Consider the following 15,687-nt stretch of genomic DNA (forward strand, 5'->3'; position numbering starts at 1 on the left):
CAGCGAGGTGAGTCTATCTACAGCCAATCAGCGAGGTGAGTCTATCTACAGCCAATCAGCGAGGTGAGTCTATCTACAGCCAATCAGCGAGGTGAGTCTATCTACAGCCAATCAGCGAGGTGAGTCTATCTACAGCCAATCAGTGAGGTGAGTCTATCTACAGCCAATCAGTGAGGAGAGTATATCCACAGCCCATCACTGAGGAGAGTCTATCCTCATCCAATCGGTGAGGAGAGTCTATCTACAGCCAATCAGTGAGGAGAGTCTATCCTCAGCCAAGCAGGAAGATGCACGGCCAAGAACACACAGGTGAAACATGTCTACTGCTGACCAGCCGCTACCGTAAAGCAAGACACACCCCCAGGGGCAGGGCGTCCACCTTTTAGTGAGCTTTTAACTTGATAAACAGATGGAGACATCAAGAAATTTGTCATTGTTTCCTGGAAGTGACAAATTAGAATTAAAACAGGAACATCTTCAGAACTTTTTTTTCCTTATTCTGAGATATCAGAGGAGCTTTGAGGACGCTCCGTCTACACACAGCTCGGTGATGGTTTACCCGTTGTGTGGTCTCAGTAAACAGATTCCTGTCCCCTTTCTTGGCGCAGGAAACTGCTGTTCTCGCTTCTCATAATTCATCAGTGGGAAAATTCCAGACGTAAACATGATGGATCAGACTTTAGTGAGTCACGCACACACACACAAGTTCTCTCAAGTTGGTTTAGGAGACCAACTGGGTCACAACATCAGTTTAGATCAAGGCTGATTCATATTTAATCCAAAGCTTGTATAAATCTGAGTCACCATTGTCAATGTTTGAGTGACTAATGATATTTATGAAAGTATTAAACTAGAGGTCATGACCCCATGTGTGGTCGCTATGTTTACGCATGGGGTCGTGAGGGGAGCTCACAAACCTCTCTTTGGTTTTATTTCCTTTATTTTACAGATATAAATTACAAATGTTGCTCTCATGATGAAGATGGATTTTGTGGATTGTATTTTTAAGATGTTTCTGAGAGTCTCATGTGTTTGTCACTCTGAATGCGCGGTCCAGAAAACTAACATGAAAATAATCTGAATATTTATGGCGTATTAATGACATATGAGAAAATGTTTAAATGTATAATATTTTTTTGATTATAGCTTTAAGAATAAAAACAAAGTAAGACTTTAGAATAACAGAAAACTCATGTCGTCACATTTGGGTCATTTGAAAACTCGTCCTGTAGAACATGTGGGTTTTCATCAGATAAACACTGGGATGGAGTTGATGTAGGCGTTTCTGAAACACACACTGCTTAATCTCTGCTTGGTATCTCATGATAAACTGTACTGTCTGAAATTTTCCTTGAAACGGATTAATGCTGATACAAAACCCACATTCAGTCTAGTTTGTATACATTTGTATACACAATTAATACGCAATCAATTATAAATCACAAAACTTTAAGTGAGTGTGAAGAACATCTGCTCATGGTGCTCTAATACAGTATGAATGAGAAATCTGCACTTCCTTTCATTCAGAGCTGAAGGTTATTGATATGTTCAGGATAAATTCAAGACCAGGACTGGTCCAGATCACTTCAAGCCTCCAGTCCTGAAACATCCTCAGTATTTATTACAGGATGAGTATATAGCAGGACATCATAAACCCCAAGTACTCCAGCAGTACGGATCAAGAGAACACACACAGGGATAGTCTGCCTCATCCTGCTCTTTTTCATGCTAGTGATTTATTGGCACAGCGCCCCCATATGACCAGTGCTATGTACTGTTGAAAAAAATAGACCAAGGTAACGTTACAACCAGAACGTGCAGTTCCTCGAATGACCACTAGGATCCAAAAGTGAGTCAATCCCCATAGAGCCCCTTAATAAAATGTACAATTTCACAACAGTAATAACTCCACCCATTTGCCTATTTATAGATTAACTGAGGTTTGGGCGGAGTCAGCTCCTTCCAAGATGGCGACGATCAGAGCTCCTGCAGCTGAGCTTCAAAAAACAAAATCTTCAGAAAACCTGCGTGTGACGTTGTGGAGGGTTTGTCCAGTAGCAGATGTAGCAGTGAGGTCACAGGAAATAAATTTTGCGATTTTAAAATTGTACCCCAGTCTGACTACATCCAGCTTGTTGGTTAATGCCATCCAAGCAAAAATAAAAAATATATAAATAAATTAATAAAAGTGCAGAAGGTGTCTAGCCAGTGACACACACACACTCTTCCTCTGTGACCATGATGACTGGGTTCCTGTCAGACTGCAGGCCACCACAGACAGCCCACGGCTCGCCAGCGACAAATCTAGACGTAGTGTTGGCATGAAGCAGCTGTTTGATGGTTGTAGGAGGTCTCTCTAGAACAGCAGCGTTTTTCCTCACCTTTCACACGGTTTCTGTGCTTTTATATTACAGTTAGTGGATGCACAAACGTAATGCTACAAAAACACGACTACAAATCTTTATTAGTTGACAATTAACTCAAAATGCAGCTTTTTCTTACAGTTAAATAAAAATATTTTTAGGATATTGTTATTTCAGCATAAGTAATAAATCAGCAAAAGTTTGTAAAATAGTAAATTTGTGTATCGCTTCGCACATTTAACAATGATCCAGTTTGTTTAACTCCAGCGTCCGTAGCATCCACAGTCCGCTCAGAGAGATCAGAGTCTTTGTACCAGTGTGTGCCGCAGTGTCTTGTGCAGTCAAACTAAACCACACATTCTCCTGGTGTCCGCGAATGAGCGTGAACATCTGCAGACGGTTCTGGTCCAAAGAAAAAGAACAAATCATTTCTTGCTTTTAATATCGACCTGCTTATTGGCTAAGGTTATTTGTTTGCCTTACAGTAAGTATGGATGGAGTGTGAAGCTCAGTTTAAAATGGTGGTTTGGGAAACGTACAAGCATAATAGAGCTGTATCATCTGGATGGAGACCCTGGGCCGATCCAGAACGTTTATATCTTATAGTTTAGGCCCCAGTGATCGATACCGCTGCTAAAACGGGGCCAAATAAGGTTCTGTACTGAGGCAAATAAGCAAATTAAATGTTTAATTAGACACTTAAAGTGGGTTGAAATAGAGCTCTGTTGCTCTACTTGCACTTTTTAATGCAATTTGGAGATTTGCGCATGGTTACGCTTCGTCACAAACAAACAGTCATTCGACCCCAGCACAAGACCGGCACATCCTTAAATTGGCTCTTCCACTAAATACAGCTAAAAGCTACAAGTAACAATAAAATGATAGTGTTATTGTCATCACACTGTTCACCAAACAGGCCTTAAAGACAGGATCCGGATAAGATGAAGTATTGTTTCGTGGTATAATAACATGTAATTTGGAGGCTACTTTTAGAAAGATCCAAATTTGGTGCAGAGTAGTGTGGCGGGAGTGAAAGAACATGATTGGTTGCTGGGGGTAGAAGGCAATGTCGAAGCGATGCTGCGCGGTATTTTTGGTAACAGTTACTGCATTTACAGAGCTGCAGGAGGAGGAGATGCAGCTGATCCGGGGTTGTTTGTAATCATGTAATCTTATAGGAGCATGTCATCAGAGCTGATTTTTTCTTCTCATATCTATATTTGCCAAACCTACTGTACATCTTGAAACGCACCACACATCATCTATAAAAAACGCCTGTACAAGCTACTCAGAAGCGAAGGAACTACGTATACTTCACATTTTAATCTGTTTTGAAAACTCCAGAGGTGCGGTAAGTAAGGATGATTCCAAGGCCTAAAAATGCTATGAATAGTGTTGGCTTGGTCAAAGTCAGGGCCCGGTATATTAGGCTTTCAACGGCCCCAGAATCTCTAGTGGTGAGCGAGCGACAGTGGCAGAGTGAACCCTGGGTCACAACCCTAAAACCTGCTTGTGTATCACACCCTTTGTTTTTAATTAAGCCTGAGCCTAGTGTAGATTATAAATATCATTTTGTCCTGCAGACGAAGCTTCCAGTGCTTATGCTGGGCAGTTCAGCTGATCTGAGGCCCGGCGAGTTTGTGGTCGCTATCGGCAGTCCGTTCTCCCTCCAGAACACCGTGACCACGGGAATCGTTAGCACTACCCAGCGCGGCGGCAAGGAGCTCGGCCTCCGCAACTCGGACATGGACTACATCCAGACTGATGCCATAATCAACGTGAGCTTGAATCTTATTATTCACAAACAAACAGATTTCAAATGTAACACTGAGTATTTCCTTGTGTTACCAAGCATTCAAAGAAGGTTGTAATGTTTAATATATTAATTCTCTGGCTCTTAAGTTTGCCATTGTTTTTACTAAAATGTAGTCTGTGTCTGAGGCCAGAACTCCCCCCCGCCCCCCCAAAAAAACAAATAAGGTATTCGAGTCACACCTACTTTTTGGCCTCAACAAGCTCCAACCATCATAATTTTGGCAGTGCATGTGTTCTGTAATGACGTGTAAATTCTTTCTGGTTTAAATAGTTATCCAACTGTTAGCAGGCTTGCACTGAATATACACACGTTCCCCTAAATAACACAGCTTTTTTTTTTATTATTATTGTTTATGCATTTCACTGTACTGAAGTAAAAAAATTTTTCCTGCTAGTACGGAAATTCAGGAGGACCCCTGGTGAACCTGGTAAGCCAGAGTTTTATACTTCTCTGATTTTCATGGCAGAAGGGGGGCTGGGGAGGTAAATGCTGTATGTGCATGCATCTTAAGCTCTTTAGACAAAGTTACAAATTCATATTCTATTCAAATCAGCAATGAATAACCCTCTCATGAAACAATCTTTCCATGAAACATAGTTGCCAAGTACTTTGGAGTTGAGCTCCACACCCATGCCAGTGATGATAACTTCATGCACAAACAACAGGGACTTGAACATGCTGGTGCTCCAGCTGAAGGACCATGTTCCTTATAGATGCTTTTAAAAAAGAACTGGATGTTCATCTTAACTGTTGGCTTAATCAGGTACGAGGAACACTCTGCAGGCTGACCTCCATGATGCACTGCAGTCGATTGGTTTGCATAATTGATATTCATAATGTCAGCTCTGAGTCATCTGGAAAAGCATGGAGGTATCTCACTTGAGTTGATGAAGTGTGACATCATTTTGAGTTCTGTATTTTTTACTGGCGTAAAATAAGCAGGCTTAAGAGACTCCAAAACAAGGACACAATCACACAGTTTATATTGAAGAGACATCTTGAATATACATTTACAAATATTTTACTGTATTCTTTAGTGTAAATGGGAACTGGTCACTGTCTGTCAGTCCCCCTAAAAACCAGTAAATGTTTCGGGATTTACACTGGATACAATCGATGAGGAGTGCATCAAAGCTCCGGTACACACGGATCTTCATATCAATTAAATCCATAAAATTATTTGCATAAAACTTGGACACAAAGCAGCTTTACAGGAAAAAGAAGTATAGCTTATAACTATCAGATTGTTTCTGATGAACAAGCCGAGGGTGGCGGTGGCACAGAGAACCTTCCTGAGATGAGAAACTTTGAGAGGAACCAGACTCCGAATAGCATGACCATAATTCATTCCCTGTGATAACCGTGTGCTAGGAGGCTTAAAAGTTGATTATACAGTGGTGTGAAAAACTATTTGCCTTTTTTCCTGATTTCTTATTCTTTTGCATGTTTGTCACACTTAAATGTTTCTGCTCATCAAAAACCGTTAACTATTAGTCAAAGATAACATAATTGAACACAAAATGCAGTTTTTAAATGAAGGTTTATGTTATTAAGGGAGAAAAAAAACTCCAAATCTACATGGCCCTGTGTGAAAAAGTGATTGCCCCCAATGTTAAAAAATAACTTAACTGTGGTTTATCACACCTGAGTTCAATTTCTGTAGTCACCCCCAGGCCTGATTACTGCCACACCTGTTTCAATATTATAAATATTCAATATTAATATTCAAAGTCAAGAAATCACTTAAATAGGAGCTACCTGACACAGAGAAGTAGACCAAAAGCACCTCAAAAGCTAGACATCATGCCAAGATCCAAAGAAATTCAGGAACAAATGAGAACAAAAGTAATTGAGATCTATCAGTCTGGTAAAGATTATAAAGCCATTTCTAAAGCTTTGGGACTCCAGCGAACCACAGTGAGAGCCATTATCCACAAATGGCAAAAACATGGAACAGTGGTGAACCTTCCCAGAAGTGGCCGGCCGACCAAAATTACCCCAAGAGCGCAGAGACGACTCATCTGAGAGGCCACAAAAGACCCCAGGACAACATCTAAAGAACTGCAGGCCTCACTTGCCTCAATTAAGGTCAGTGTTCACGACTCCACCATAAGAAAGAGACTGGGCAAAAACGGCCTGCATGGCAGATTTCCAAGGCACAAACCACTTTTAAGCAAAAAGAACATTAAGGCTCGTCTCAATTTTGCTAAAAAACATGTCAATGATTGCCAAGACTTTTGGGAAAATACCTTGTGGACCGACGAGACAAAAGTTGAACTTTTTGGAAGGTGCGTGTCCCGTTACATCTGGCGTAAAAGTAACACTGCTTCAGGACCTGAAAGGCTTGCTGTGATAGATGGAACCATGAATTCTACTGTCTACCAAAAAATCCTGAAGGAGAATGTACCCTTAAATAAAGCTGGATTACAACAATTCTGCAAAGATGAGTGGGCCAAAATTCCTCCAGATCGCTGTAAAAGACTCGTTGCAAGTTATCGCAAACACTTGATTGCAGTTATTGCTGCTAAGGGTGGCCCAACCAGTTATTAGGTTCAGGGGGCAATTACTTTTTAACAAAGGGCCATGTAGGTTTGGATTTTTTTTCCCTAAATAATAAAAACCATCATTTAAAAACTGCATTTTGTGTTTACTTGTGTTATCTTTGACTAATAGTTAAATGTGTTTGATGATCAGAAACATTTTGTGTGACAAACATGCAAAAGAATAAGAAATTTAAGTTAATATGGAGTCCACTTCCGTTATTGGTTCAGGTACAGAACTGTTGAGCAACTGCAGTCACAAGCTATCAGAGAACAGCTGCCTGCATCAGCCGAGTCCAGGACGTCTTCATGGTCCTCAGTAACTAAAGGCATACCAAGCAGACCACATGGGGCAAACCTCAGCAGGAGCCAGAGGCCTTCATCTGATAAAAACTCCATAGAGAAGTGGAGCACCAAGACAAGTCAGGCCAGGCAGGAGGGCGGAGGGGGTCGGGATGGCTGGTAACTCAGGAGTATATAACCATGTGTAGCTCATGTGTAGAGAGAGAGAGAACAGTTATTTAATTTTTTTATTTTCATGTCCTGCACTGACCGGTTGAATCTTCAGTCAATCCACAGGCACTCAGACATGATGGCTCAGTGGTAGGAACACTTGGCTAATTCTTAAAAGGTTGTGATTTTAAGCCAGTGCCTGAGTGAGACCCTTAACCTTCAACTGCATGGTCATTTTGGATAAAAGCATCAACCGACTGAACAAATGTACATTACTATAAATATAACACATGACCTCACTGGAGGTGTCAATCAAAAGCAGCAGTAGAAACTGCCAGACAACTTACCAACTCAACTTGCCAGTCAACAGGACCACTCAGTGGTCTAACTCGTGATGTCTGTACAACATGTGTTAGAGCAGGAGATGACCAAGGTGAGGGCCACCCTGATGATAGATATATTAGACTGCAAAGACGTTTTAAGTGGACCAACATACGACCAAATATGCAACCACTGTATCGCTCCCCAGATGGTAATGAAAGCATCCATGGTGACTTGCTTTCTCTCTCTCTCAGATGAGGCATCACTCCCAAGCTGTCAGCTTTTAATGGAAAAGCCTTATATCAACAGCAATGCAAATTAAAGATTAAGACCCACTTGGTTAACCACCTGATGTATGACGAGTGCTTGAGGGCTTTGTCATGTGGACGGAAAATTTGGAGATATATATTTACAGTTATTTTAGCAAACTAATCTGAAAACCTAGTGTGGTATGGTGCTCGAGAAACACCAAAACCACCAAACCCTACTTGTGGTATGTAACTCCAGGCCTGCTGGTTGGTTAGATTGTGTGTGTGTATGAGTAGAAATGCTCTGTATGGATAGTACAGATGTAGAATTGCTTCCAGCCGGAGAAGAAAGAAATGATGATCTGAGCTCCAGGGTTAGGAGAACCCAGCTAACCTAGTAATGAAACAACCTCCTTGATCAGCTGAAGGCAGGGATGTGAAACACTTGAAGGCGAAAACATGGTTCAGTTTTCTGTGAACATCTGTGAAACACTTGAAGGCGAAAAAATGGTAACTGAGGAGCAACACAGCAAATTGGTAGAGCATGGTAACAAGGAAAAGGCGACTCAAAGCTAGCAGGAATTCCAGAGTACTGTAGCTTATGAAGGGAAAAACACACTCGTCATGATAGAATGAGAGGAGGCCTTCTCTGGGTTTTGGAGAACACCAGCTTTTCTCATCTTTATTGTGTGAAAAATATTTTTAGCCAGAATCTTAATGTGTGTGTGTGTGTGTAGGATGGAGAGGTCATAGGGATTAATACTTTGAAGGTGACAGCCGGGATCTCCTTCGCCATTCCCTCCGACAAGATCCGGCAGTTCCTCACTGAATCCCATAATCGACAGGCCAAAGGTTAGAGACACGGACTAGATCCTTTTCTTTTGTTTTTTGCTTGCTAGCTCTCTTCTCTTCCCAACGATGGAAGCGGCTAAAATCCAATGTTAATGTTGTGATGTGATGTTGCATTTTTTTAACAGGAAAAAACACCACAAAGAAGAAGTACATTGGTGTGAGGATGATGAGCCTCACCCCAACGTGAGTGGAACCCCTGTACCTCCTGTCCTGACCTGAGGATATGGATTTAATAGCCAAACTGTTAAAGCCACACTTTGGACTTTTAATGTAAAACCCATATACTTCCAATCGAGATTTAAAAGAAGCTATGCTTATTAAAATATGTCTGTCCTGATTCTGTTGCAGTCTTGCGCAGGAACTAAAAGGAAGGACGACTGATTTCCCCGACGTCACCTCCGGAGCGTTTGTTATCGAGGTTATTCCCAGGACTCCAGCAGAAGCGTGAGTACAATCTTTTTGTCGAGCATTCAAAGTGTACATGCATTAAAGCAGAGATTTAAATATACATAACATAAACGTTGTCTTTTTTGCTGTCTAGAGCAGACTAAAATACAAGATAGATGATAAATTAAATAATGATTTGAGAAGTTCTGATTTGAAAAAGTTTTTTTCAAACAAAATTAAAAACAAAACATTTTTATCTGATTATTTTAACTGGTATCTCGCAGCACACCTGCAGTACCTTCACAGCCCACTAGGGGTCCATGGAAGATTCTTGATAATAGAAGATAGGAAATAAGGGATATTTTAAAAGAACTATTATCCTTGTATTTGTTCAGATGACGTCTATTACTATCACGTGGCAAGTCTGGCACATTCGTCGCTTGTGGGCGTGGCTTGCCCAGCATGGTTTTGCACAGTACTAGCTACATATAAAAAACGTAAAAACGGTTTTAAGTATTTAAAGTCAGAGCGTCCAGGTGAGTCAGACCTTTGTGATCGCGGCTCGCTCCCGCGCTCGGCTCCGCTGCAGGATTAAAGGACGCAGACGCTCGCCGTGAGGCTCGGTTCAGTCGTGTCTCTGTGATGAAGTCATACTGTACACGGTAACGACACACTGGAGCCGAAACGTCTGTGTGTGTGTGTGTGTAGGTCTAAATGCCACTTCCTGTTTAAATCTGAGTTTACCACACGCTCATGTGGTTAGTGACGTGACTGAATGAAAGCGCTTTGAGGCCAAGTTTAACTAAATATAATGTTTATGGATATAATAAATGAATAAAGTGAGGGAGGAGGACGCTGGACGTTAGCTGTGTGAGGACTGGAGCAGGTTGTGTCTCTCAGTGACCGGAGTCGTGTAGTTCAGCTCAACAGAATTAGAGTGAATGTTGGTCAAACGGTTTAAAGTCAGATTTACCCAAATACCCAAAGTATTCTGTGATGTCACGTCCTAATGTGTGTTTAAACGAAAAGTAAGGAAGAAAGAGAGTGTAGTTGAGTGTGTGGATGAGCTGGGACACACACCTGCTACACTTTGACCACAGCTAACACTGCAGGGGTGTGTGTGTGTGTTAGCTATGTTATAAATTCATTTTAAATAATGCTGTTAGTGACATGTTAGCTAAACTGTATAATAACGCTATTAACTAAATGTTAGCTAAACTGTATTACATCGGTACCTCGGCATACGAGTTTAAATGAAGTAAAATGTAAAATAAATAGTCATTAAACCTCACTTAACCATAATTTATTGTTCCTCTTGGCACCGGCTGCTTTAAAAACCAAACTGAAAGCGGCTCTCTGTTCTTCTTGATGCCGTCCTTGATAACGGTCTCAGGACCCGCTGTGCTGCGTCTTTATTAAATATTTAAATCTTACATACAGTAATTTTACTAATAATTTTAAGTTCAAGTTTCTCTTGGCTTTTCATTGACACAAACTTGTTTTGAACGGCTCCCAGGCGTACGCGTGACTTAGCCGGTGTTCGGTTCGGCTGAGGCAAATTTCTTGCAAAATTCCAGTTCTTAAGTCAAAAATTCACGAGTTTGTTTCCCGAGATACCGCTGTAACTATGTGCTATTAGCTATGTTTTAGCTAAACTTTATAAATAATGCTATTAGCTATGTTTTAGCTAAACTTTATAAATAATGCTATTAGCTATGTATTAGCGTAACTGTTCTAGCTACAGTATGTATTGACTGAATGTTATATAGACTGTAAACTGTACAATGTTTCCTCTCTTAGCCTCTGTTCTTTGGCTAAACTGTAAAAATCTGTTACTGTAGTATATTCAGTAGCTAAACTGGTTTAAATGAAACCGACCGCGTGTAGTTAGCTTGTTGTTCTGTTGTATACACGCTGTTATTCCTGTGTACAGTATCTCAGCTGCCCTGGAATAAATTATAGCCAGTAAAATGATAAAAGCTATGATTTATAAAAGCTTGTTAATATGGTGTACTTTAGCTGAACCTGATTACTGTGGTCTCGTAGCGGCGGCCTGAAGGAGGGTGACGTGATCATCAGCATAAACGGACAGCAGATCGCGTCAGCCAGCGACGTCAGCACCGCCATCAAGAAAGACAACACGCTGCGCACGGTGGTGCGGCGAGGAAACGAGGACGCCATCCTCACCATCGTGCCCGAGGAGATCGAACCTTGACCTCTCGCCACGGCACGCCGCGACCCCCCCGCTCTACTCTGAGCTGGTTTCTAGCTATTAAACAAAAACAACAAAAAACACAGACATTACGTGGTGTGTGTGTGTGTGTATCAGGAGCCATGCACATTTTGTTTCTTGTGTTTTGTTTTTAATCTTTTACTTTCTAGTATGTTTTACAAAATTTTAACTTCTGAGATCAGTACGCTGAAACGCTTCGTCTTCTTCACTGTGATCAGATCTGATAGCATTTAGTTTGTCTGGTTTTATGATTATAAAGAAAAAAATCCTGTATCTGCTACAGCGAGCGTGTTTTTAAAGCGCGCGTTTTCTGTTTTTGTATCAGTGAAACTGTTTCCTTTATGATTTCTTTGTGTTTTTGGTTTATTACGCTTCACGTGTGAGTAAGAGCAGGACGATGCTGGAGTAACAGAGTCGTATCTCACAGGATTCACAGTTGCTTCAGTGCTGAATATCTGAACCCTTTAACACACACCGTTGCTGGAGTTTGGTGTGAATCCGTCAGAAATGCACCGATTCGATTAGATTCAGGTTAATTCAGGCTTTTTAAACCAAATTACTGACACCAGGTTGTTAATGTGTGTATGAACTTGTACAGAACTACAGAGTTGATCTCTCAGCAGAATAACAGGAAACATTACAAATAAAACTTTCTTGGTAATCCGGCTTGTTCTTGTTCCTGATCTTCTCAACTCTATATTTTTCATTCGTTCAGTTCATTTCTGTATCAGTGCATAAAAATAAAGATAAAATCATTACACTTTTAAAAATACAAAAATGTGTGACATCATACCGTCTTAAATCAGCTCTGATTCCAAACACATAGAATTAATGTATTTAACCTGTGTGTACTGTAATCACCTAATTCATCTTCATATTAAACTGAATTAAATAACGTAGATTAATTCCAAAATAAACAGGAACAAATGTGTTACTGCGACAGGCTGCAAAGAGCCTAAAGGTACCATTTATAAACTGGTTGTTTATGTACCAGCCTCAGCAGCGACCTCATCTCCCCTCTCGTCTGTTCCAACCCCTCAGCATCAGCAGTTACTGATCACCTCCTGATCATCTCTCATCACCTGCACCTGTTTCTCACCCACTCAGGAAGTTAGATGTTTTTATGCTGACACAAACACACTCCTCTACAACTGCTCAGGTCCAGGGACTGGAGTGGACATGACGAGAGACAAAAACGTCCTTCAGGAACCATGGAGACCTTATTCCTCAATACTATAAAATATAAAAAAGTTGAAAAATATATATATATTTTGGAGCATTTTTAAGCAAAAAATGGAAATAATGAGGGGGGTGAAAACTTTTGCACAGCCCTGTAAATGAAATACACCTGTTTATAGAAGAACGTAGAGTGTGTTAGAGAACATGAACACACATGAACACGAAGACCACGGAGCGATCAGGACAAGGTCCAGTAAACCGACACATCCAGCAGAGTGAGATTAACTCCATCGTTCAAACAAACAAACAAATAAATAAACAAAAACTAACAAATAAACAAAAACTAAAATGGTATCATTCTATTCTGGTGTTATACAGTAAAGTTCTCTGTACCATAATAAGAATACATTAGTGCACACACACACACACACACACACCAGGACATCTGCTTGGCTGTTTCACAGGCAGGAAGTTGTTTCTCTTTCATTTGGTGTTACAGGACTGGATTTCACTCCTTCAAATCAAATGTTCTTTCAGCTTGGCTGAGTCTTGGCTGGAAGTGTGTGTGTGTGTGTGTGTGTGTGTGTGTGATTAAAGGTTGTGTTAAGGACGCGAGCGAGTTCAGCCCAGTATTCTTCTCTGTGAGTATGATGATCCATTTTTGGTCCTAACAAACGGTTCCAGCTCTTGAGAGCTGAGAAACCATCCTGGAGCAGAGTAACGTATGATGTAACGTATGATGTAACGTATGATGTCATCATGAACTGATTTCCAGTTTGCCAGTTTGGGCAGCGCGATGCCTTCATCTCAGCGTCTCAGGAGATGTAATTAACGTACCCTGCTGCTCGTTACCCCTCTGTCCCCGTCATCCCGATGGACTGCTCTAGTGAGGAGCTCTGAAGCCCCGCCCTGTTCCTTCTGACCCCTGAATGCACCCCCTCGCCTGTTTCTTTACACTTCAATGCTCAGTGTTTTCGTGAGACCGTGTTGTTTTTTGGGGGGTTTTGACTTTGAGAATCAGGACTAAGAGGAATCCAACTCCTGCGCGCTCACACACTCGCATGTGAAAGTGTTCTGTGTTCTAAAGCTTCACACTATTACAAGACAAACATCCTGTTATTACAGAAAAACATGACAGTGTGATGAAACATAAAGCCTTAATGAGAAAACATCTCATTTAGGAAAAGCATTACATCATTGTAATAAAAAGTGTTCAATTAAGGAGAAAGAATTTTAATTAGAAGAAGCATCATATTATTTAACAAAAAAAAGCTCACTGTTATTACTTGATGTTATTAGGTGTTCGAGTCAAAGCGGGACTTTTGATTATACAGAATAACTGAACACAGACTCCCTTTATTTCTCTATATTATCCCCTGATACTGTTTGTCTGATTCACGTCTAAAACACCGGCCTCCCAGGAACTCCTTTAATGTCCCAAACACGTGGAAATGTCTTGGAGCGAGGTCAGGACTGTACGGGGGACGGGCCATAACTCCCAGCCGAGTTCCTGTAGTGTGTAAGTGTGTTGGTGAATGAGTGTGTGTACAGTTCACACACACACACAGATGTGTCTCTTCTGCAGGTCGGTGATGTTGATTTTCAGTGATCATTACTGCGACCGAGAGTCTCATCACCGCACTGTGACTGACGTCTCTGTAAATGTCCATCACTTTCACGTGTTTGTTCAGCAGAAACTTTAGCACAAGTCCCAGTTTGACTTGAACGCCCCTTATTATGTGAAACGTCTCGTTATTATAAAACGTGTACAAACGTGATGTTTCTGGACGTACTGACTGATTTTAAACTTACAGTTTGTTTATGTAGATCACTAGCCTGGTTTTCTTCTCACAATCCGTCGAGCTCTAGCCCAGGACACGGCGACCGCCAACTGCGCCGAACATCTGCATCTCTCCAGCTGTCAGAAACCAGAGCGTTAAAGCTTTAAGCTAGGGGTGTTGGGTTTTTTCATGTGATTTTTAAAGGCAGTGACGTGATTGAAAACGTCAAGAACCATTAGTGTCATTTAGTGTGTTTTCAGAACGATCAGGACGTAACCAGGATCAACATTTCGCTCGGGTCCAAGCTGCAGATCCACATGTTCCACGTCGTCTCCTGCATGCACCAGCTGCTAATCTGTATTATTTCACGTGTCCTCCTGACGGACTGTGTTTCCATCTAATCAGATATAATCCCGTGCTACACCGCCATGAATGACCAGCAGAGACATCGTCCTGTTCTACTGACAGATCAGTTTGTTCTCAGTATTGGTTTGTAGAGCGACACAGAATGATCTGCTAGTAGAAAAATAAGATTTAATGCTTGAAATTTGTCTATAAATGTCCAATAATAGGCTAAATAACGTTCACTATTTTCACCTGATGTCTTCCTTTACAGCACTTTGATAACTTAAAGTGTCTAAATGTTAAAAGTTAAAAAGGTTTATTTTTTGTATACGTGATAAAGCCTGGTTGATCCCTAAAACCACGTGAGCGTTTAAATGAAGAAAACCTTCTTCTGCTCCTCTGAACATCTTTATGGTTATTGGAGCTAAACATCTCACACAGTCCAAAAATAATCTACAGTTTGACCTCTGATCTTTGACTGAGCTATTTGCTGAAGCCCCACCCAGAAATCAGCTCACCTCCATCACAGGTCGCGTTTGGGAGGCTAGCATGCGTTTGCTCGGGGACACGTGAAGCAGTTTGCCCTCTTCCACGTACACAAGCACATACATGGCCCTGATTGGCTAGCATTCCTGTGATTGACAGGAGAGAAAAAGTAAGCCCCGCCCACCCAGGGAGCATGGGCAGGTTTGTCAGGACTCCATTCCTCAGTAAATCCAGATCCGGAGAAGGACGATGTTGGAGCAGGACTGGGTGAGGGAGGTTCAGCGAGTTGGTACGCTTTCAGAAGACTCATAACGTGTTTGTTCAGCTGCGGTGTTCTGGCTCTACACCAGTCCCTCCAAGTCAGCCTACTTTTATTATTTTTTCGAACACAGATGCTGGGATACGCCCAAAAAAATCCAGGCTCAGGGCCGCGTCATTAATCAGCATGAAACCGTACCGAGGTCACGTTGGGGAGACGAAAGGACTTCATCAGCGTTTGTATAAATCAGGAGGTGATTTCAGGGAATCATTACGATCACTGGTCACATATCAAAGTGCACTAGATAAAGTAGCACGGTCTCCTGAACACACTGAATAAAAGAGAATAAAGTTTAATCAGAACAACATACTGTGTTTGTGGAGGAACTGGACGTCTGGAACATAGACTCAAAAAAAGAACTGGA

General features: G+C 41.3%; 1 protein-coding gene across 1 annotated transcript in view; it reads left to right on the plus strand.

Moving 5' to 3' along the window:
• htra1b (HtrA serine peptidase 1b) overlaps positions 1-11,878 on the plus strand; it is a 30,660-nt gene extending 18,782 nt beyond the window's left edge. Inside the window, exons 4-9 of the mRNA XM_053490996.1 lie at positions 3,947-4,141; positions 4,574-4,606; positions 8,479-8,593; positions 8,719-8,776; positions 8,942-9,037; positions 11,027-11,878. Of these exons, the coding sequence (XP_053346971.1) occupies positions 3,947-4,141; positions 4,574-4,606; positions 8,479-8,593; positions 8,719-8,776; positions 8,942-9,037; positions 11,027-11,195 (666 nt within the window). The 3' untranslated portion in view covers positions 11,196-11,878. The remainder of the gene's footprint in view (positions 1-3,946; positions 4,142-4,573; positions 4,607-8,478; positions 8,594-8,718; positions 8,777-8,941; positions 9,038-11,026) is intronic.
• The last annotated feature ends 3,809 nt before the right edge of the window (positions 11,879-15,687 follow it).

The sequence above is a fragment of the Clarias gariepinus genome, unplaced genomic scaffold (assembly GCF_024256425.1).
Source record: "Clarias gariepinus isolate MV-2021 ecotype Netherlands unplaced genomic scaffold, CGAR_prim_01v2 scaffold_38, whole genome shotgun sequence".
Lineage (NCBI taxonomy): Eukaryota > Metazoa > Chordata > Actinopteri > Siluriformes > Clariidae > Clarias > Clarias gariepinus.